The 22,288-nt window shown below is 38.8% G+C and overlaps 1 protein-coding gene across 5 annotated transcripts in view; it reads left to right on the plus strand.

Moving 5' to 3' along the window:
• Positions 1-22,288, plus strand: part of DIP2C (disco interacting protein 2 homolog C) — a 307,685-nt gene that overhangs the window by 181,638 nt on the left and 103,759 nt on the right. For all 5 annotated transcript variants that reach the window (XM_027886135.1, XM_027886137.1, XM_027886136.1 and 2 more), the window contains 3 exons: positions 13,604-13,729; positions 14,551-14,760; positions 20,852-20,983. In XM_027886135.1, the coding sequence (XP_027741936.1) occupies positions 13,604-13,729; positions 14,551-14,760; positions 20,852-20,983 (468 nt within the window). The remainder of the gene's footprint in view (positions 1-13,603; positions 13,730-14,550; positions 14,761-20,851; positions 20,984-22,288) is intronic.

Raw genomic sequence — 22,288 nt, forward strand, 5'->3', positions numbered from 1 at the left:
GGTTATCTTGTTTTCAGATTCAGATTTGCTTCAGGTAGAAACCTTTGTTTTGCTTATTGTTTTGCTGTGCTTAATACTTCAACACCTCTGCTCTGATCACATTGTGATTGTTAGATCTTAGCTGTTACCCAGTTTCAGTGTTTGTTATCATATTTGGCACATCTCCTTGGAAAAGGCCCAAAAGAAAATGAATGCACAGTCTTTAACCAATAAGGAATTCACTTCTAGGAAAACATTTCCCTTCCTTGGTGTTTTTGCACAATTTATTTCAATTAACATCTGCAAACAGATCTTCCATTCCAACTCTGATCAAAGTACTTTTCTGTCTCTTTCTTGGTAAGGTTTTCCTAATTGGAAGTCTAAGATTCTGAAAGTCACCCATTCTCCTTCCATGCCTTTGCTTTTTACATAGATTTAGATGTCAGCGAAGATTGTTTAATGAACTATCTTTGGAGACTCAAAATCATTTCTGCCACTAATACCACCTTCAATTTACGCTCTTCTATAATGAAAAATGTCAGACTGTGACATTTTAAATGCTACCTATTTTCTTAATTCAGTCTTTATTATTATTATTATTATTATTATTATTATATTTCATTAATGGAACAGAATTTTTGGCACTGTAATTGTGAAAAACTGGTTTCTGTGATTGTTATATTCTAAAAAATATTGAATCTTGAGTTTATGGAAGCTATTTTTTCCCCTAAATGTTCCTGGTACATTTTGTGTTTCAAGACAATTTGATTTTAGAATTCAGCCTGCATTGGAAATTTAATCTAATTCTTTAAATCCAAAAAGGTTTAAAATTCCTTGGATGCTTTTTTTTCATACAGGAAAGGATCCAGAAATCATTATGTTTCAAAAAGTTGGCTTTGATAATTTTTTTAGGTGTGTAAAGAAATAGCTAATGCTGTAAGTGTAGTAACTGCATCAGTGCAGGGTTAAGCTATATTATTTACTTTATACAAACATGGCAAATAGTTTAGCTGATATGAATCCAAAAGCATTTATTGATTTGTTTACTACTGAATTTAAAAAGATCACTTAGTATTTACTCACTTTGAAACAGCATTGGGAAAGGTTTTCCAAGTGTAGATCATGGCAATGTTTTCCTCTCAGCAGCTGCCATTCCTTATCCTGTGCCCGTACTAGAACATTATCTGGGAGCCCAAGATGACACTGAAGCCAAATGTTGCTGTAGGCTGGATTAGTAACTTTGGCCAAGAGGCTTTCCTGGCCAGTGGATTTTCAGGCAGGAAAACTCAGAGGAAAGCAGGCTTGCACTGCACTTCTGGCTCTGCGTGTGGAATGTCAGCATCAGGCTTGGTCTGGCTCGAGTGATGGGACTGCAACATCAGGCACAGACTGGAGTATGAGTTAGTAATGCTCATGTAGATTTAGCTGCAGTTGGACAAACACATTTGTTTCCTTAGTAACATTTAGAAACTAGGTTTCTCAGATACTTCTGGAAGCCGCAAGTCCATTAATTTGGTATGGTGTGTTGAGATAAGGAGATAGGAATTACGTGATGGAGTAGGCAGTGGCTAATCGGAATGGCTTAGCTTTCACACCCTTGCCATGCCGTCTAAATGAGCTAACAGTTGAAGACAGATTTTCAGAGGATCTTGTCCTTACATGCCCCCTATATAGTCCCTAGGGACCTGTTTGCTCCCTGATTAGCTCTGACTACATTCTGCTCCTGCTAATGTTGAAATCCCTCGTAGAAGGACCTGATGCTTCTGCCGCCATTATTTAAAACACCATCGTATAGGCTGTCTTGCTTTTGGAAGAATGGTCTTAACTGATTTGGTTCTTAAAACAGTGACCTGTAACCCCTCCACAGTGTTGCCCTGAAGTAGTCCTGCTCGAGTTTGGCCCCTTGCCTGTGGCTGCCTGTTGTGGTGGCCTGAAGCAGAGCTGGGCTCTGCTGCCACATAAAGGCTGCAGTGCAGTACAGCAGCAGCTGCTGCTGTGGCGCTGCCAAACTACATACCCCAAGGGTAATTGGGCAGGTCTTTGTCTTCAGAAATTGTTTTCTTGATCACGTTAAATCTCCCCCCCCCATTCTTTGTTTATCAGCTGGTCATGGTCTGCAGGGTTCAGAGAGCAACTCTTCTTCAGGGACTTTCAGCATCTGCTTTAACTGCTCTCCAGAGAACAGGAATGTTGTCCTCCCTCAGCTGGTTGTCCAACACACTAACAACTGAAACATCAGGTCCCTTCCAACTTCATTTTTCCAAGGGAACACACTGTAGCCTTTAGATTAGGCCAAAGCAAAATGCCGGATTTCTTCACCCCAATGCTGAAAAGCAGAGCACCTTCTCATGTGCCAGGAACTGGCTTTTACTGTTTCCACATCTTGTCAGTAAAAAAACCCAAACAACCAAAACCAGAGGAGATAACATAAAAACGTGCACAAATAAAAATTAGAAACTAAAAAAATAAAAATATAAAAAAATCAACATGAAATGATGGGGAATGTGGTACAATGTGTTCAAAGACACGTGTATGTGTTAGGAATGGGATAGTGACTCTATGATTTCTACTGCACCAGAATTTTCCTTTGATGAGATGATGACAGGAGAGATGAGTTGGGTCAAGTTTATTGGATTCCTTTCTTTCTCATGAGCTCTCTAAGAGGCCTTGAAGATCACCAGAGCACCAGCTGGATGGAGCAAGTGTAATCCTTAAGAAAAATGAGACCAGTGAGCTCTAAAAACTGCGTTCTCCACATCTCAGAAATTATGTGGGATGCAGCAGCATAAGTGAAATTGTTCTGTGAAAGGCTTCATAGAATCATAGAATATGCTGAATTGGAAGGGACTCATCAGGATCATTGAGTCCAGCTCCTGATCCTGTACAGGACACCTCAAGAATCACACCATGTACCTGAGAGTGTTGTCCAAATGCTTTTTGAACTTGGACAGGCTTCTTTCATATTGTCTCACAGGAAAGACCAGCATAAAAAGACCACCATACAGTGTGCTGTATGTGCTATATGGATAGATTTTAAAAGGCCCAGCAGAGGGTGAGCACAGAACTGGGAGCTGAGAAATGGAGTGTTTTGAGAAATGCCGTTTGTGGAATCAGCATCTCTCAACTGGTAGCATGGAAAAAGGTTACTGCCTGTAAGGTGGCTGTGGTACCCACAGTCTCAGCACTGGACTACCTCCCTTCTCCCACTTCTCCTTAATTTTGTCCCATACATTTATGTTGTCAAGATGAGAAAGAAAAAACTGGTCTGGTACACCATCCCTGGAGAGCTGCCAGCTCCTGCCTCAGAGATCTCACCACTGCAGGGATCAGCCCATTTTCCAAGTACACTCAGCAGTTCTTTTAAAAGACATCTTAATATAGGAGGTTTTTGGAGGTACTGCCAAAACAAATGCATCTCTACAACGACTCTCGCAGCAAAAATTCCTCAGCCACCTTTCCCACGCTTTTGTTCAACAGGAAAAAGATTAAACAGCTTATACTGAGCATGAAATTGTGAAAATTCAGAACAAATCATTCCAGGCCAGATTTGAGGGTCATTTGAAATAGGGGAGCTAACAATGAAAGAACATTCCCTGTAGAGCCAAATCCTAGAGAAGTTGGCACCAGACCCTACCAAGGTATCTGCTCTTCTCTAGGAGCTTCAGGAGCTTTACCACGTATTTGCTCTCACTTACCACAAGGTAAATGTGTGTATGAACCCTAACAAAGGTTGCTGACACTTTGCATCTTTACAACTTATGTCATGGTGATTTTAAAATATTTGGTTGGCTTATATTTTGTGCTTTTGAAAGGATATTCAAGATGTCACTCTGCAATCTTGCCAGAACTGATAGGAAAGAATTACACTATCAGATTATGAGAGTTATAGTATGTGGTAAAGGATGGAATGGGAAGATTTGAGGAATCACTTTTATTGAACCCTCATCCTATAGCATTTCTTCAAAGAATAAGGAAAAAGGAAAATAGGATTAATGTGCTATGTACCAAGACAGAATTACATAAAGGTATTTATGTGGCTTATCATAAAACAGTTTTTTAACCCTTGAGGTGAGCAAAGGTTACGTTTAACAGTTAATCTGAAATCATTAACCTGGCTGTAAACAGACTTATTCAGAAATTAATTAATCTCCTATTCGATTTAGTTTACTTACAAAATTACTTTCAATCTACAACGTGATCAGCACAAAAAGGAGATTGAAGAAAAACTGCGGCAAATATGTAATTTATATAACCACACTCTTGCTTTTGACCCAGCAGAAAAATTTGTAAGGATAAGTGTAGAACTCCTGAGGCATATTATTTGAGGATCTCCAGAGAGAAACAAATAGAAAGTTGGTTTACTTCAGACTGCATAGTTAGGGGGCCTGAGATGAGATCACCGTGTGAAGCTGACTTCCAGATTGCATTACAAATGAGATAAGAAAAAAATGGAGGGGTGGAAATTTTTAACAGGAGACTTGCATGATGCTTTTTTTATTTCACTTATGAGTAGAGTTAATATAGCTTTAGATCTCAGAGTTTGGAGAAAAACATTTTAAAGTATACTTTATTATAATACCTGAAGAATCCTTAGTAAGGCAAAAACTATGCCTTTCAGCAAAACTAGCAGTGGAGTCATAAAGAGTTCAGTCTGCTGTTTTGGTGTCCTCTGTTTGCAGTATGTAACCTCTGTGTTTCACAGCCTACCTGTACATCTCTCCCAACTGTGTGTTCAGCTTTTCCCTTCCTCCGACACAGAATCATGGATTATCACCACTGCCAGCCAAAGTGGGATGTGACAGCCATGCTTTCCTTCATTAGAGTTAGGCTTTCTGACCACATGATAATATACCAAGCATCTAGCTTCTGCATGTGTGCTCCAGGTGGGGACAGGAGATGCTCAGGAGGTACTAAGCACGGGCTGAATAATGGCCCAGCCCTTTTTGGAGTTCACAGAGCACAGTTTCCTGTACCACTGGAGTTTGTTGGCTGCAGGATCCTTGAAGAGCCAAGCCTTTTTCAGTGGCACATTTATGGGAGTGCAGATCTTTCCTAAACCACTGACTTTTCATTGTCAAAAATTGTACAGATCAACAAAATTTGGCCTCAAATTCATGAAATGACAGCAGAACTTTCCCCTGCATATCCATGTATCCCCAGTTCCCAGTAAAACCAGAGGCCCAGTATATATAAACATCCCAAAGGTCGAAACTTGCATGTTTAAGTTGTTTTTTGGAAGGTAAGCAACAGTTTATTTCTTCTAGTAACCTCCACAGCTCTGCTATAAATGACAGTCATCTCAGAGCAGCTGTTCTTGCATTCAGTCAAGTGTTCACTGTGTTTGTTGGGAATGCCATATTTCAGAATTAATACCACACCTGCTTGCAGCTGGAGAGAAATTAGGTGTCACACTGTTGGGGCTATGTGCTTTCCTGTCTTAATACCCAGAGAGATTGTGAAAGAATTGTGAGACTTATTCATTACGTCATCACCCACAGCAAAAATCTGTTATTATATGGACTCGCTCACATTCACATTCCCAGGGGTGAGATGATTTCCCAGGGACTGATCTGTGTTGGATGAACACAGCAATTTCTATGAAATCAATTGCCCTGTATTTGCCTGAAAATAACTCAGTGCTGTCAGTCCAGGACAATCAAAAGACAAAGCCCAACTGTAATCTGTTCTGATGATACCACATATACCGTGTCTCACCCTATTTAGTATGTCCTGATTGCATTTCCAATAGATGTAGCTACCAAATTATCTCTACTCAGAGTATTTACAGGCCACATATTAGGAAATGAATTCTCAGTATATCCTTGGTTTCCATGGTAGCTCTAACAAAGGTCTGATTAAACTCATAAGAGACTTTCAAGCTTTCAACTACTGGTTTCCTGTAAGACAGCAATTGCCAACCTTCTCTCTGTGTAATTATTTAGCATAAAATTGCTATACTTAGAATTGTCTTATCAAGAATTTCCAGCCAAAATTCACCTTTCATAATACTGTTTTACTATAGTATCAGCTGTCTCTCTGTAATAATTAGAGGTTGTTGTGATTATTCTGTTGCACTATGTGTCGATGCAGATAGCTGCCCTTCCTTCCATTGGCTTCTCTGCCTGCCTGTTCTTCCAGCTGTTTTCCTTGATGCCATCCCAAATGCTGGCTTCCCTATGACAGAGACTTATTTGTGGTTTGATTTATTTGTTAAATGTCTGACTTCAGGGCTAATCCTCTACTGCAGTATAAATAAGACATAACTATGTATTGTATGTACATAAATGACCTCTTATTAAAAATCCTTTGGCATTCTCAGTTCATTAGAGCAGAGCACCAACCTTCTTGATCTTAATAATCCCACCATTCTGCAAGCAAGTCAGTTGTGTTTGTGGACTAACCTGTAGCAAACAAGGAGGCTAAACCTTCTCAGAGTCCTTGGGCCTGTCCTAGTCCCAGTTGCATCATGGTATTACTAGGAATTGGCTAGTAAAGCAAAGGAATAAAGATTGTTTCCAAAAAAAAAAAAAAAAAAAGAGAACAGAAGAAGAAAAGACAAAAAGAGGTCGGGGGAGAAGAATTGCATGAGGCAAAAGAAAGAAATAGAGGAAATGGATGAATTCACATTACAACCAGCTGTATCTCTGAGCAGTTTTATTCTTCCAGGGTAAGTCCCCTGAAGGGAGCGATGGAAATGGTACCACTACTTTAGAACAGGAAAACCAGGCTGCATGGTAGGGACTCTGTTATGTAATTCTGCATCTGTACAGCAAAAATTAGGCAACAACTTGTTTTTCCATATTTGTGTTTCTTAAACAGCTGGTGATTGTGTATCAAGGCTTTATAATTACTGGGAAAGTGAAAACCTTAGCAAAACCAACACAAGGAATATATTTTACCAGAAACAGAGGTAGAAACAATCTTCTACTGTCTTGATTCTAGATTCCTGTCTACAAGCAGTTTAATTTCTTGTCTTAGAAATAAACAGGGCTGCATCATAAACAAGATGTAGGAGAACTACTTGACAGCCACTGCGAGACCTGGTTAAAGTACAAAAAAAAGATACTGTTTTTCTTTTGTCTGCTGAAGCATTTTACGCAAGGGGTGCAAAAACCAGTTTTATAATATGAAATTTTTTAATGTGGCTGTTGCTTGCCATGGGATGAGCACTCTGTTTTATGACCCATGCAGAACTCATGCACAGATCCCTGATCCAGGAGGAGGCATCTCTTTGCTTACAGTACTTTGAGTGTTTGACATGCCTATGGAGCAAATACAGCTAATACTGAATAAAGGAAACTGCTGAGGCGGGCTAAACTTATATAGGAAAAAAAATGTAACAACCCCTCCACCTCCAGGAAGAATGCAACTGTAATCTGTTGAATAGGGTTTTTTTTGTTTGTTTGTTTGTTTGTTTGTTTTTTGGGTTTTTTTTTGTTTTGTTTTTTTTTTTTTTGTTTTTAAAAAGGAAGAGCTGAACAAAAAGGAGCAAACTCTTTCTGCTAAAAGCTGCAAAAGTCTGTAGGAGGACTGGGAATATTCAACTTGTTTCAAATGTCTCAGTTACGGTTCAGAACTTCCAAGGACACCATATCTGGCCCAAGTAAAGAATCCCTGTTTTGGAGGTGTAAGGGGAAGGGCGAGTCAGGATTGTTCTCCATGCCAAGTGAGGATGCACTCTTCGGAAGAGTGCTCTTCTAGCAGATGTAGAGAAACACAAGACGGTGCAGCACGGCTCCATGTGGGGAGCAGGAAATGGCTGACCGTGTTCATCACACAAAAATTCCTTTTTTGCTTCAGGAAAGGAAGACTGAATTGCTTGAGAAAACAGCTGAGCCTAGAAGGATCATACATACTGTCTTGCCCAAAGGAAATGACTAGGAGAGGGCAGCTTGTCATATAGGGAAGTCACCACTTGTTCTAAGTGTGCTTATGTTTGTGCAAGGAGGAGAGAAAGTATATTCTCCAGAAGGAACTTCTTTAACAGTTCCAAAGAGACTTTTATTATCCCAGAGACAGTAAAAAAACCATCCAACTCAACTTACGACTAAATAAAAATTTTTCATGTTCTCCCACAAAAAAGATCAGATTTCAGGTAATCAACTATGTATGGAACAAATTGTTAAAGAACACTGTGAACAAGGAGTCAAAAGTTTTGAACAGTCTGAAATCAACAGTGTTTGTTTCTGTATTTTGGGGAATTTTTGTTTAACCTTTGACCTCTGCCCACCTGTCAGCAGTTATCTCCCTAGTATCTCCTGTCACCCAGTTATCCCTTTTGTAATGGGTTGCTCTCTCCCCCACCATCATGTGTTTGAAATGAGCAGTGTCTGCGCACAGATTCACCCCTCTGGCTGGCCTGTGCGCTGCATACTGATACTGCAGTCTCCTGCTGGTTTGTTGAGTTGAGGGATCCCATTGGAGCAGCATGTCAGTGCAGGCAGGACGTCACTTTGTTCCACACAAACAGAGAGGTGGGTTTATTCCCTTTTCCATGGGCACTGAATAGGAAGCTGAGAAATACCACAGAGAACCCGGTGTCCATATCAAACTGGTGCTGTGCAGTGTCTGTTGGTGGGTTTGATTTCTTCCTGAGCCTTTTCAGTTAAACAAGTAGCACAACATTGTGCCAAGTTACAAGATAAACCAGACGAAAAGAATGGCTGTGCTAGAGCAGAGCACCTCCCAGGAGAGATGGGCAGTTCATCCTGCTTGGTGGAATGAGGAATTTACCTCCATTTGCAATAGAGGATAGTTTCTGATTATGGAATGCAGTGGCTGATGCCATAGGTCATCACTCTGGGAGTCTGAACTTACAGGCCCTCATTCTCTATGCCAGTTTTCTCTGCCCTTTGTTTTGAGGCCTCGTCTCTTGATTAATAGATGACTAACTCTTTGAAGGGAAACTTTCTCGCTACCACCTGCTTGTTTTTACAGTTCCACTTCCTTTCTATTTGACTTACTGACTTTGCTCCCAGAAGTATGCTTGCCCTCTCTATCCTGTCACAGAAAGGAGGGAATAAACAAGTAAAAATGCTTGAACGCAACAGGGAAAAGACTGGGGACAGAGCTGTTTTGTCTGCAGTTTGCTAAGTATTACCAGGCAGCTTAGAAGATGTATGTGTCAGGTTGAATGTGAAACACTAGGTTGATTGGTGTTAAGTAGTGAGCACAAGTTAAGCAATGAGCCTTCCCCAGTGTGTTGCTTTACTTTTTCCCATTTATTGATTTCTTGAGTACAAACACATAAATTAGATTCAACAAATGGTTGACAACGTGAAACAGTGGAGGACAGCAGCAAATAAGGCACTGTGAGTTGGTTCCTACTACTGCAGATGGATTGTACTCTGCTCTGGATTTTCTTTTGAGGCATTCTTTTGGAAAAGCCAGGTGGGAAAAGTATAAAGATTTTGTTGTCTACAGGGGTGCTTTGAAGGGTCAGGATCTGGAGTCATTTTATCAGTTGTAAGAGTGTACTTATAATGTCACAGACTTGTACGTGAAAGAACATTTTTCCTAAAAGCATGGTTTTTTCCACTTAGGACTTTCTCTAAAGGCTGGAGTGTGATTGCATCAAGGTATATCTGTGTTTGAAACTCTATCGTAAGTTTATAGTAGGTGAGCAATTGTAGCAAGCAACACAATGAGGAAAAGAGAGAAGAGGGTTTTTATTTTTTTTCTTCTATGCAAAAAAGAATGTGTGGCTTTTCTGGACAAAGCTTTCATACTTGAATGATTTTTTCAGAAAAATTTAACAAGAAATCTGTGTTTTAAAGCAGTGCTCAATGACAATATGATGAATTCAGTTAGCCTGAGCATGCCAGGGTAGATTGAGAAGGCAACTCAGATGTTTTTGTCAGACGTGCAAGACAGGGGCATCACCCTACCCGAGACAGTTTGAAATTCTAATGTGATGTTCCTGTTGATGCTGTGTGCAATTTGTGGAGAATGCAAACTGCTTTGTGCTGATGAGATTCAGGGGCATAGCAATTTTCTGTCCTGAGGGAACTTGGATATGTCTTTGCACCTTTGTTACACTTTTTCCTAGTGTGTATCACAAATGTAGTTTCCTTCTTTTAATGAACAAGGAGCCTCCAGTTACTGTTGTCTGAACTCCTATTACAAATCTCCATCTATTTTTTCAGTAGCTGCTAGGGACAGATTGTGAGCAAACAGTGAGTTTCCTACAATATGATGGACACCACAGCCCATCTTTCACCATGATAAAGGCAAAGACTTTAACTCTTGTTAAACTGATGAGAAGCAAATCACCAGGGACACAGTTTGATGAGGAATGTACTTTTCAGTTTGGATTTAAATCCATGCTTCATGAAAGTACAATAAAAGATTATTAGTTGTATTTTGGTTAACATTCCTTGTGGTACATCAGCAAAGTTGGCTTGTAAATCAGAAAAGCAAGCTAAAACTTAGAGAAAAGCAAATTATGTGTATGTAAAGTGCATATCTGAAGCTGATACTTGGTGGGAACAAACCTACTTACATTTCCTATCTTGCTGTGGTTGCAGGATAGATGTAACCCATGAGTTGTTCTCAAGTGCAATTCTGAAGTATCAGTTTGGCTTTCCTTCACTTCTCTGATTTCTCAATACTTTGGGTCTTGATCTCGAGGTATGAATGGCTTAAATGTTGTTCATTAGCTTGAAAAGTACTACTCTGTATAAGACTGTCAAAATAGGTTGAAGAGCATCTTCAGAACTCAGCAGTAGGCTTTCATTCAAAAAGAAGTCCATACAAACTTTATAGGCTGTTACTTATTCTTTACATAATCCTTAGCCTTTCTTTATGTGCCTAGAGACACTTTGTTTAGGCAGTTTTATTCCTGGGAGATGATGTTGTGAAAAGATTTTTTATCCAAGCTTGACTGATTCTGCTGCCTTTTCTTCTCTTCCTCTAAAAACCTGTAACCTCTTGCTGATGGTCCCTAGACCATCTCTGGACTATCTGTCCTCAGTGTTTTCTAGACATGTGTCCTGTTTTGTTTTTTTTTTTTTTTGGTAGCCATCACAGTTTGAGCAATGCCTTTTGAATAATTGACCTTGCAGGCTGGTCTGGGAGCAGGTGTGCATATTCCTTCTCCCCAGTCAGCTTCCCTCTTGTTTATTTGGAGTTTCTTATCTTTTCCATTGTTTTTACTTTCCTGTGAGGTTTTGGTTTTGGGGTTATTTTAGCAATTTATAGTCTAGTTTATTCCACACTAACCCATTACAAATAAACATATTGAGCATGTGCTTTACTAAGAAAACAATTCAGTTCCTGGACTCCTGTGTACTCATTTGAAAATTAAAACCCTGCAGAGTGTTTTTAATTAAGCGGATGAGTCTACCTTCTTGCATCAAAACAGCATCAAAAAAGAAATCAAAGAATTCGCAAGTTATGATTCAGCGTCCAGCTGTCACTAAGCATGTTAATGATTTTCTGTCAGCTGTCCTCCTTTAAAAGTTTTTGGAAGAATTTGTTCTCCCTCCTAACACTTACAGTAAAAAAAACAATCCTATATACAATAATATACAAATAGTTCCTTCTCTCTTGATCAGCAAAATTTATTTTTTTCCAAAAATTGCTGAAGAGTGTTGTGTTTTGGTGGGTTTTTTGTTGGTTTGTTTGATTTTGAGTTCTTTAAAAGGGAAAGCTCATTTTTTACTGCTTGGTATCTAATTGCTATCCTTTCGAAGAAAACTAAGAATTTTCTTCCTTTGATAGATAAGAAACACAAACTGTTAGTGAGCCTGTTCAGTCCTGTAAATGTTATTGATATTGGTGTGGAGTGAGCAGGTAGGAATTTATCTTGGGGACGTACTGTTAGGTAAAGACTTATATTGTTTATTTTCTTAGTCTGATACTTCTCACATAAACGTTTCATAATTTTTTTAATTATAAGAAAGACCTTAAACTTTCTATTTTAAAAGAATGACTTGGCAGGACCGAAATTGTTCTCTGATGTTAACATTGCAGCCTTCCTCGGTTTTGGTCCATCAGCTGCACGGCTCTTTTATCTTTTGAAAATGGTTTTCCAGCTTTGCTGTTTGCTTTCCTTGCTTTGCTTTGCTGATGTGCTTATCCTGTTCATGATTTAAAACAAAAGAAAAAAAAACAAAACAACAAAACAACTCACAGAAGTAGCTGATAATGCTCTTTTTCCTATACTTACTCTTGCCTATCGGACTTACACTGAGAGGAGCTTAAACCCTGGCAGAAGATAGGGAACACCATTATTGAAAATGAGACACTGAAGCTTATCAGCAGCTTATCATCTAATGCTTCTAGTCATCCTTCCAGGTTGTTACTCACAAGTTACTTACAGTGATGTGATCTAACCAACACTTCTTTTAATAAAGATATATATACTCTTCTTTTTCCTGTGGCTTTTCTTGGGGCACACTGCCCTTTTAGAGCTGCTGCCACATCGATACAGGAGTTGGAAAATGCCTGTGTTCTGCCAACCCAGCCTGTGAGGGTGGTCTTCAAACAGATTCAGCAGTGGCAGAAGTGGGATCAGGCTGAGTTAGACCTGACTCTCTGTGCTCCTACTGTGGGAACAGCTGAATTATGCACCCAACTTGCCGTATTTTCTACAGCTGAGCAGTGGCATCTGGTTAAAAGGCAAGGTGTCATGTGGTCAATATGTGGCAACCACAGAGGACTTCTGCTGTCTGCCATGTCTTTTGCATGCAGACTCCTCATGTGCACCTTGCCCCAAATCCGTAGAAATAAGAAAGACAGACAGTACAAGGTAATACACTAAAGGCAGACCTGTTTCAATGTGTAGTTATGATAATAATTAAAGATTTTTGTGTAAAACAAAGTCATCACCAAAAAGTAACATGCTTCTTTTAGACATGATAAATGACCTTTTTCAGTCTTTGGGAGGCAGGCAGCTATATATACATGTGAAAGGTAGAGAAGCTGTTTCCTGGTTATGTCCCCAAGAGAAGATCTGCTGGGTGCTGTGGAGTGGGCTGGTGTGAGCTGTGTGTAGCACCTGCCTGCAAGCACCAGGTCTGTGCTCAGGATGCTTTTTCTTCTCATTCCACCTCAGGCCAACCCTACATAATACTTATTTTTTTGTGAATAATGTCAAGTGACAGAGGCAGGAGAAGGATTTGGGAATGGGGGACCTATTGCCATTTCTTTTGTGACATTTCACATACCTCTTACCCTTCAAGCAAATCTTCTTGTTCACTTAGTCTGTGTGACTTTTGTGTGAACGGGAAACCTCATTAATTTAAAAAATGGGCAGTGTTAATACGCCACGCTTCCACTGAAAATAGTAATGTTTGCTGAAGTAACAGCTCTTGGTTAAACAGAGGTTTACTCTGGGGAAACGATGCTCCTGCTCTTCAAATACTGCAACACCAGTCTGGGAATATCACACAGCTCAGAGGGCTTGTTTGTCGGTGCAGCACTTTTCACTCTAGCTGCTTTCTCTACAGCGAGGAGAACTCGGGCAGTTCCTCCGAGATCCCGCGCGTTCCCGGCCTTTCATCACTCGATGTGTGTTGTCAGCCCAGCTGGCACCGGCACGAACCTGCGCGCAGGTGCACCAGGGGCACAGAGGAGCAGCTCGTTTCTGTCTAACACTGGCTTGAAATCTCTTTCCTTCCAGATGTCCACACAGAAGCAGTTCAGGCAGCCCTTGCTAAACATAAAGAAAGGAAAATGGCAGTCCCCATGCCCTCAAAACGACGTTCATTGGTGGTGCAAACATCGATGGATGCCTACACACCTCCAGGTGAGTATCCCTCTGTATTTTCATGAGAATTTTTAAGATGGTTTTTTGTGTTGCTATGAACTACTAATCTGTCTGCGCAGATAGTCATGGAAATGTCATTTGACACACACTGAGCATAATTTTGTGATATTTTTGAAGAGGAGAAGATGAACTGAATGGTAGAAAAGTCAATTTACGACTGCTTTGCCTGTGGTGATACCTTTTGGTCTTACAAAGACCTAACTATGGCCAGCTTGTAATATTTTATGATAGTCAAAATTCCTATCAAGTTTCTGATTTATTCACTAATACTATAATGTAACAACTTTTCGATTAGTTGTGCCATTCTTTTTCAAGTTTATCTTCTCTGTTATCCACTAGACTGTGAAAACATCCCATATCTCATGCATTCCCATACTCACTGAATTCAGCTGGGACTCCCATTTCAGTGAGGAGAGGACCTTGTACAATTGCAAAAGTGTTTCACAGACTTTGTGGAGTGAGCTTGGGAAAGTATTTTGTGTATTCTGTACTGTTAATACATGGCTGGAGTTCTTCAGAAGGTTCTGTGTTTAAATTATAAAGAAAAACTTTTTTTATCCTTATTTTTTGTACAGTAATACACAGACCACAACCTTCAAACAGGGTAGTTCTCTCAGTGTGTAGTTAGCAACTGACTTAGTTTCAGGGCCTTCAGTATTACAGATTATCTGAGTAAGTTTACCTACCTTCCTGAAATTTTCTTCATGGTACTTTCTTTAGATTTGTAATATGAATATGCCTTGTATCTTTAAAGAAAACCCCAAAGCACTGCAAGTTAACCGGCTTTTTTTAATTACTAGATACTTCTTCTGGTTCAGAAGATGAAGGCTCCGTACAGGGCGACTCCCAGGGAACTCCCACCTCAAGTCAGGGGAGTATAAACATGGAACACTGGATCAGTCAAGCGATCCACGGCTCTACCACATCAACCACTTCCTCCTCCTCGACTCAAAGTGGAGGCAGTGGTGCTGCACACAGACTAGCTGATGTTATGGCTCAAACACATATAGGTTAGTATACAGACGTGTTGAGTATGTCCAGTTTGACATGAATTTTGACTCCCACATTCAGCTGATGTTGGCTATATGAAGTCTTACAAAAGTCTTCTCTGTGCTGCTTTTTTGCTTTTTTCTTTTATATAGATACTCTTACATTCCTATTTGAGAAGGGCAAAAAAAATTAGCAGTTTAGACTTGGGGGTAAACTTATGTTGTGGCAAACAGGGTCTAACTATTGTCTCCCAAATATCTTGAAATGTGCAGTTGGATGACTTCCATTACTTAGCACTATAAAGGTCTCTGTAGGATTCATCAGTAAGGAAGATCAGTGCATGCATCATTAGGGATTGCTTGCATATGAATTTCTCCCACTGCTGGACCACTTTAATTACATAGCTTGAGTGATTTTTGATAATTCTGGTAACAGTAGTCCACTTAAACATATTTTTTGCTGCCCTTAATTGAATCTAGAATGCTTGAACTGGGATATCTAGCTATTATACTCCGTGGGAGAGACCATTATATACCTTCAGAGAAGGGAGCTGTTATTATTAGTAGCTTGTTTATATCCTTTGGAAAGATCCTAGGAAGTCAAAGCTTTCTTTCCTTTAGGGCTAAGCTTCACAGACATTATTTCTGAATATTTTGCCATTACCATTAGTCTTCATTAATATGAGGCAACTATTTGATTAGATATATCGAAAGCAAGGCTTGTTTTTCTTCACTTTTCAGTTGTTCATCATGCAAGGCATCTGCTTTGGGTATGTTCTTGATGGGGTGTCTCACTGAAAAATCTATTGGAGTCTATTGGAAAAGATGATACAGTCTTACTACTGTTCCGCACACAAATGGATTAAGTTTTGTGTGACTCTTCCGCAACTGATCATTCCTGTTCAAGTATATGTAATGGGATACATGAAATCATCTTAAACGTTCCTGATTTTATGTGCTAGAAGAGTAGTTTGTATCCATTTGTTTTTAGCTATGAGTATAGCTTGATGTAACACCTGTGTTTTCAGCAATCCTCTCACCATGGTCTGGAACTGCTGAATTGCAGTCAGGGAAGAACTTGTATTTGATTTGTAAATACATGCTAAACGAATAGCTTAGAACCTTGGTTTAGAAATGCATACACTTTGGAACACATTAATCATTGCATTTGATTATTTTCTCTGACTTCATCTTGAAATGCTAGAGGAAATTATAGCATAGAGAATTAAATTTATCCAAACTCTGAAAGGTTACATTACTCACACACCAAGTCTTAATGTGTCTTTAAATATAGCTTCTTCATAATGTGACATTTCAGTAATTTTAAATCTGGCACAGTAAGTCTTCTTTTATAATCATTGAGTTTGTGGTAAATAATACAGCATTTATAGAGCTAAATTAAGATGACAATACTCTGCAGAAGGGGAAAAATACTACTTGTACTCATTTTATTTGTTGACTAAAAAGACCTCGCCTTTGAAGGAAGCAGTTGAGCTTACCTCAGTGTATGCATGTTTTCATTTCTTCTGACAATAAGATGCCTTAAATTGCGTCTCTAGCTGGACAGCAGTTTTGATATAATGTTGTAAAGGTCAGTTGGATACAAAATATGAGTGGTATCTGCTAACAGGTTGAGACTGTGATCTTATGGTTTCTGTCACTCGTTGCTAAGATCACTGTAAACATAAGAGAAGCTGCACAGTTGATAACTAAAGGATGAATTTCTTCATAGGTGAGCTGCATTCTGTGAGAATTTGAAAATAAAGTGCTCTTTTGTTTCTTTCCGGTTCAAGGAGGTGGATTTTGCATTTAAATGTATTCTAAGAGATAGTAGACTTGTATTATTCCCACAGATAGCCTTGCTCTTTCAGAGGCAGTGGGCCAGTGATGATAGATGAATAATCCTCTTTGGCAGGAGAGAATGCAAGAGAGAAGAGTAATCCTGTTCCTTGAACCATCTTGGCTACTGGAAATGGTTTGTTCTTGATCACAAAGAACATATGTTACCATGGCTTAGTGTTTCTTTGGTGCAGGGAGTTGTTGTCCAGAGACAGACTGACCTGCAAGAGAGAAATCAGCTGTAAATATGTGAGGACATACTGCCATACTCTGAAGATGCGAATTTTGATAAATAAAAATTTAAGGTGCAACAGGAATGACTTTTAATGATAACCCAAAAAAAGCCCTTCATTCTGGTATTCGCTAGGATGTGACCTCCGGAGCGTATCACAGAATCAAAGGGAGATTTTTTCCAGTTTAAGTACACTAATGCAGTCCTAAGAAGGGATTTGATAAAAAGCTTTGGCTATAGTATAATGAGAGTTCAGCTTTGTGGATCATTTTGATAATTTGCATAAGCTATTATATGCTTTTAATGTTATACTGTTCATTTAATTTGACTGCTGCTGCTGCTGCTCTGTTGTGGCCAAAGTTCTGATTTGGGATAGATATCATTTTAATATTTATTTTCAGCTTTAAGATGCTCAGGTGTCTGCATTAAGCTACAGGGAGAATCTTAAGTTTGTCATATGTATCACAGTTGTGTTTGGTAATTCTTGAATTTAGAGATTAAACCAGTGAAATCTGTAAAAGATACCTAGTGTTCTGACCTTTCTTTGGGTCAGTACTGTATCTATTTATAAGATCTTTTAAGTTTTCATTTGTTGGTATTACATGGTTTGGATTTCTAGGTACATAAAAATCAAAGAGAGAAAGCCAATCCCAAAGCTCACAAAGTTCATGCGATGAAAATTACATGGTGCTTACCCATTACTGTAAATCTGTATAAAGTTAGTCATCTCACTACAAAATTTTGATCCTGTGGGTGCATTTAATATTTCTTTTATATACTTCAAATATGTTTCTGTTTGAAAATCAAAGGCCTCTATCCACATTAAAGGCTACGTAGATTTCTAACATATAATACAGGAAACTAGTTTACAATGCTGTCACCTGGACATCAGTAGGAAAGAAACACAGCTAATGGAAAAAGCCAGATCTCCAGCTCTGGATTTTTCTTCCCTAGCAACCAGGAGACCCAGCTTATTTGGGAGGAAAAGCTGCATTTTCTTCAAGTTTGTATTGCAGGGATGCTTCTTAAGTTCCTGGAGGCTTTTGAAATACATGGTACTTGTGTGAACTTCCAAACTTCCACTGAAAGTATTCCTCCACTTCTTTGTTTCTCCCCAGATGTGGGGCTTTGTCAATGCATATGCTCTGTCCCTACATGAATGTGCTCTGCTTTGCTTTGGGTCTTTCTGATTTTCATGAAATGGGGTAAATGATGTCACTCCAGTGGCAGGAATGAAGAGAGCCTTAACTGGAAACAGCTGCTCTGTCTGTGATCTTCTAACGCAGGAATATTGGAAGAGATGGGAAGAGGAGGTGACGCAAAAATGTATGTTTGATGGAGGAAATGCTTTGAAGTCATACAGCTGTCACAGTTTCTACTTTTTAGTGAACAGATGTGTCAGCATCATGGTGCTTAACTAAACCTCAAACAATGCTTCAAGTTACCTGACATAAGACCAAGAAACTCTATACAGATTGTGTCCATGGTCGAAGCCTGAATTGACTGCTCTATACATAAAAAGGCTACATTTCACATAACATAGCAATTACCTTTTTCTTTAGAAGTCGTTCAGACCAAATTCTTGTCTGTATGGTTTTCATTTCTCCAAGCCTGACTCTTAGACATGAACCAGCTGAGGATTTGTAAATTTATGGGATGAAACTTAGAGCTGTAGATTGCCATAAGGCATCTGCTGAACAGATACTGTAAAGGAACATGGCAAGACAAACCTTAATATTCTTCTTCTGCTGGATAAAAGTTCTTAATGGAAATGTAAACAGCAGATGGGCAGCCAGGGCACTAGAACTCCACTCTTTGGCTGGCCAGTGGTGGCCACTTTGGGGAGAGAGTTTCTTTTAGGTAATTTCAAGTACCAGTGCTGCTCATTCAAAAGGAAACCCTTTTACAAAAAAGCAGGACTCTTATGTTCTTTCACCCTCCTCGGCACCATGTGTGACAAAGAAGAATTTGGTTTCAAGAGCATCTCTACTCTGCGGTGCTTGGATCATGTGTCTTCTGATAATATAATCTCAGTGCTGAAACCTGGAGATACTTAACTCCGATTCACTTTGCCTTGTAAAGTCCGAGAGATGGAAATACTTCACTGGAAAGATGTAAACAATTATAGCTAACTTTAAAAATACTTTCTCATGTTACTAATAGCTGACTAAGTACAATTATTTTCTTAGTCATGGTCTCCTGTGTGCATAGCAAAGCTGCATTATAAGTAAGGATAAAAAGATAAACATCAGCATTTTTTAATTGACTTATTTAGTAATTTAATTATGATATATAAAAAAGAAAGAAAGAGCAAAAATTGTGCTGAGTCTAAAATAGTTGATAATGACAAGACATCTGAAAGACATTATTCAAAACGTCTTTTAAAAGACAAGACATTATTCAAACAATTATCAGCATAAGCTTCAGTGTTCAAACTATTATACTTCAGTTGGTCCCTTATAGCAAAATATAAGGAGTTTGTTTAAGTAAAGTTATAACAATGAATATGATGAAAAGCAAAAGCTTTGACTGGACATTTGTATAATGCAAGATGTTTTTGTGTTGCATGATAGAAGCCATCTTGTGTTTTCCTCAGCCAAATAGTATGACTGGGTGATAAGGTTGAGTCTCGATCATGTTCATGAATATAAACATTAAATAATGACTACAGAAATTAATATAATATCCTATTTTTTCATGATGATTGTCTGTCAAGTGCTACCTCTAAATGAGGTTTGTGCAAGATGAGCATCTAATATAGCATCTTTTTACCATATGTGTAGCAAAAAATTAGTTTTCTGGATCAATGGTGTATAAATCTGGGATTGAATGCACAGGAATTACAGTGATCCAAAGTTCAAGATTCATGAAAATGCTTTATAATTACATTTGACTTTAAATTTACTGTAGAAGTTGGTGTTTTAATACTTAGGGAACCGTAATGGTTAAAGGACAGGTTTAATAACATGTCTTGAAAATAGTATTGGAACAAGATGATGTTTGTCCAGAATTTTTGCATTTTTAAAGACTCTTACCCTGTTGTGAGATGGAGCGCATTTCTCTTTACTTCAGCAGCAGCAGAATAAAGACCTGCCTTCTTTTGTAACTCAGAGGCTGCTGGGGATCATTTATGTCAATTGAAAGAGAAGTTGTTATCTGCTCAAGGTATTTAGCTCCATCTAACCCAACACTGATAAAAACCTGGAAAAAATTTAAGAGAAAACCAATAAAAGTAGTACAAATACATAGATAATACAGACTCAGACTTGAAAACATGGGAAAACAAATTGTGGTAGCATGCTGAGTTATCAGGCTACGAAAGAGAAAGATTAGCTCTGTGGAATTGTTTAGGAGTGCTGGCATGAGTCAGACCAGATCGTGTTTGCCTTCTGGAAGGCATGGCTTTGTTATGCGGAAGAATTGAAATATCTCTGTCTAAAAATAGTAGACAAGTAAGTGTCCAGGCAGAATGCAAAGTTCATGTTTCTTTACATTTTATTGCTTTCCTCTGGATTCCAACCCTGCTATGATTGATTTTTTTTTTCCTTTCTGAACTCAAAATACAGAGGTTATAAAAGTGATATTCATTGACACTTGCAAGTGATTGACAACATATGTGTTCTTTTTATTTAGAAAAACCAACACAGTAATCCTTCAGAAGTGTATTTGTCTGGGTCCTTTCTATTTGCAGATATCCATAAGCTTTAATTTAGTGTAAAATCAGATGTCATTGGAGAGCCTACAAACTAATTATGTATTTTTTTTAGCCTATTGCTTATGTGATTGCAGATATACAGCCCTGTTTTAATCAGTGGAAATTTTATTTATTAAAATCATGCTGTGCATTATATAGAGTTCTGAATTTTTGTGTGTGGGTATATATGTGGATGTTGTTCTGTACAATCATTTTATGCATTAAGTTGAATTGCTTTTCAGATGTTGGAAAAAAGAAATCAAATTATATCCTCCCCTCTACCCTTTGTTTTTCTGCCCTTTAACTCTAGATGTACATGGTTAAACCTTTTAACTTACTTTTCACAGAAAATCATTCTGCCCCTCCAGATGTTACCACTTACACCTCAGAACACTCAATACAAGTAGAAAGACCACAAGGATCAACGGCACGGGTGGCACCAAAGTATGGGAACGCTGAACTTATGGAGACTGGTGACGGTATGTCACAAAGAAAAACTGGATTTTTTCGAGTATTGTAACCTTTTCACTGGTTATTGTGTGCATCTGCTCTTGGTTTTGTTTGGTTTCTGTTTGTTTTTTTTTTCTGGGCACTTTTCACTTATGAACACATACAAAGTTGCACCAGCTATACAGTCCTAAAATAAACTAATATCAATGAAGACAACATAGAGGAATATTTCTTAATCAGCATAGCTGACTCCCTGTAGAAATTGTTTGGCAAAAGAAAACAGTGAATATTTTTAGATTTGGTTTTATCATGCTGTCTGGTTACAGCTAGTCTGTTTTCTAAATGGCAAAGAGTGTGACATGCTAGGATGGCTACATCTTGTAAAATGATGTGTTTGAAGTTTTATTCTCTGAGATTTTTTTTTTGAAAAACAGTTATTTGTAAACCCTTTCTTATTTACTGCTCCTCTTTTCTAAAACTTACTAACCCGTATCTCAGCACAGCATGGAATTGTTGACCAAGTTTATCATCTGTAAACTTAGTAGCTTCAACTCTAAACACCACTTGGTAAAAGTTTTGGAGCCAACCTTATGGAAGGGTAGGAAGCTGAAATTCCTGCAATGCAGTGACAGAAAGCTATTAGTTCAGGAACAGATGACATGAACATTGCACTCGGCTAGAGAAAGGGAAGGGGGAGGTGATTGATGGGAATATATTATAAAAATGCCCCATGTTCCTGTTCAGAACTATGTTTTTCCAAGTGCTGTGGGGTCAAGCACTCTCCCTTCGGAGATTTCTGGCTGGTGATTGACTGTAGGGATGTTCAGAGAATACAGGGTCATGCTGAAGTAATAAAAAGAAGTGAACCATGTTTAAGATGGGTACTGGACAGATGTCCACTACAGTGTAAAGAACAACCCAGAATAAGTGACAGGGCAGAGCCTATGACCCACACTCCTCGCTGAGCTGCAGTCAAGTCAGACAATGTGGGTATGACCAATGATCATGAGGAAAGGCAATGCCTGTCTTCTCACTGACCATTGCTGAGAGAGTCCTCTCAGGGTACTGACATTTGCTATAGACACTTTTTTTTCACTGTGCTTCTCTCCCTCAGTCTGTGTGCTGTTTCCCCTCTAATTTTGCAACCTTGCTCTGACATTGTTCTATTGTTTTTATTTAAATTAGGCATCACTGTTCCTTTTTGCTTATATGTTTTAATGTTAAATAAATACTTGAGTCACAGTATGGCATGAAACTCTTAAGTTGTGGTGGCCTTGCAATCTTAGACCACTTTCTTACCCCACTTAACATCTGGTGGCGTTCAGCGTAGCAGT

Source organism: Empidonax traillii, unplaced genomic scaffold (genome assembly GCF_003031625.1).
Source record: "Empidonax traillii isolate 1590-97213 ecotype Southwest subspecies unplaced genomic scaffold, ASM303162v1 scaffold178:size2223814, whole genome shotgun sequence".
Taxonomy (NCBI): Eukaryota; Metazoa; Chordata; class Aves; order Passeriformes; family Tyrannidae; genus Empidonax; species Empidonax traillii.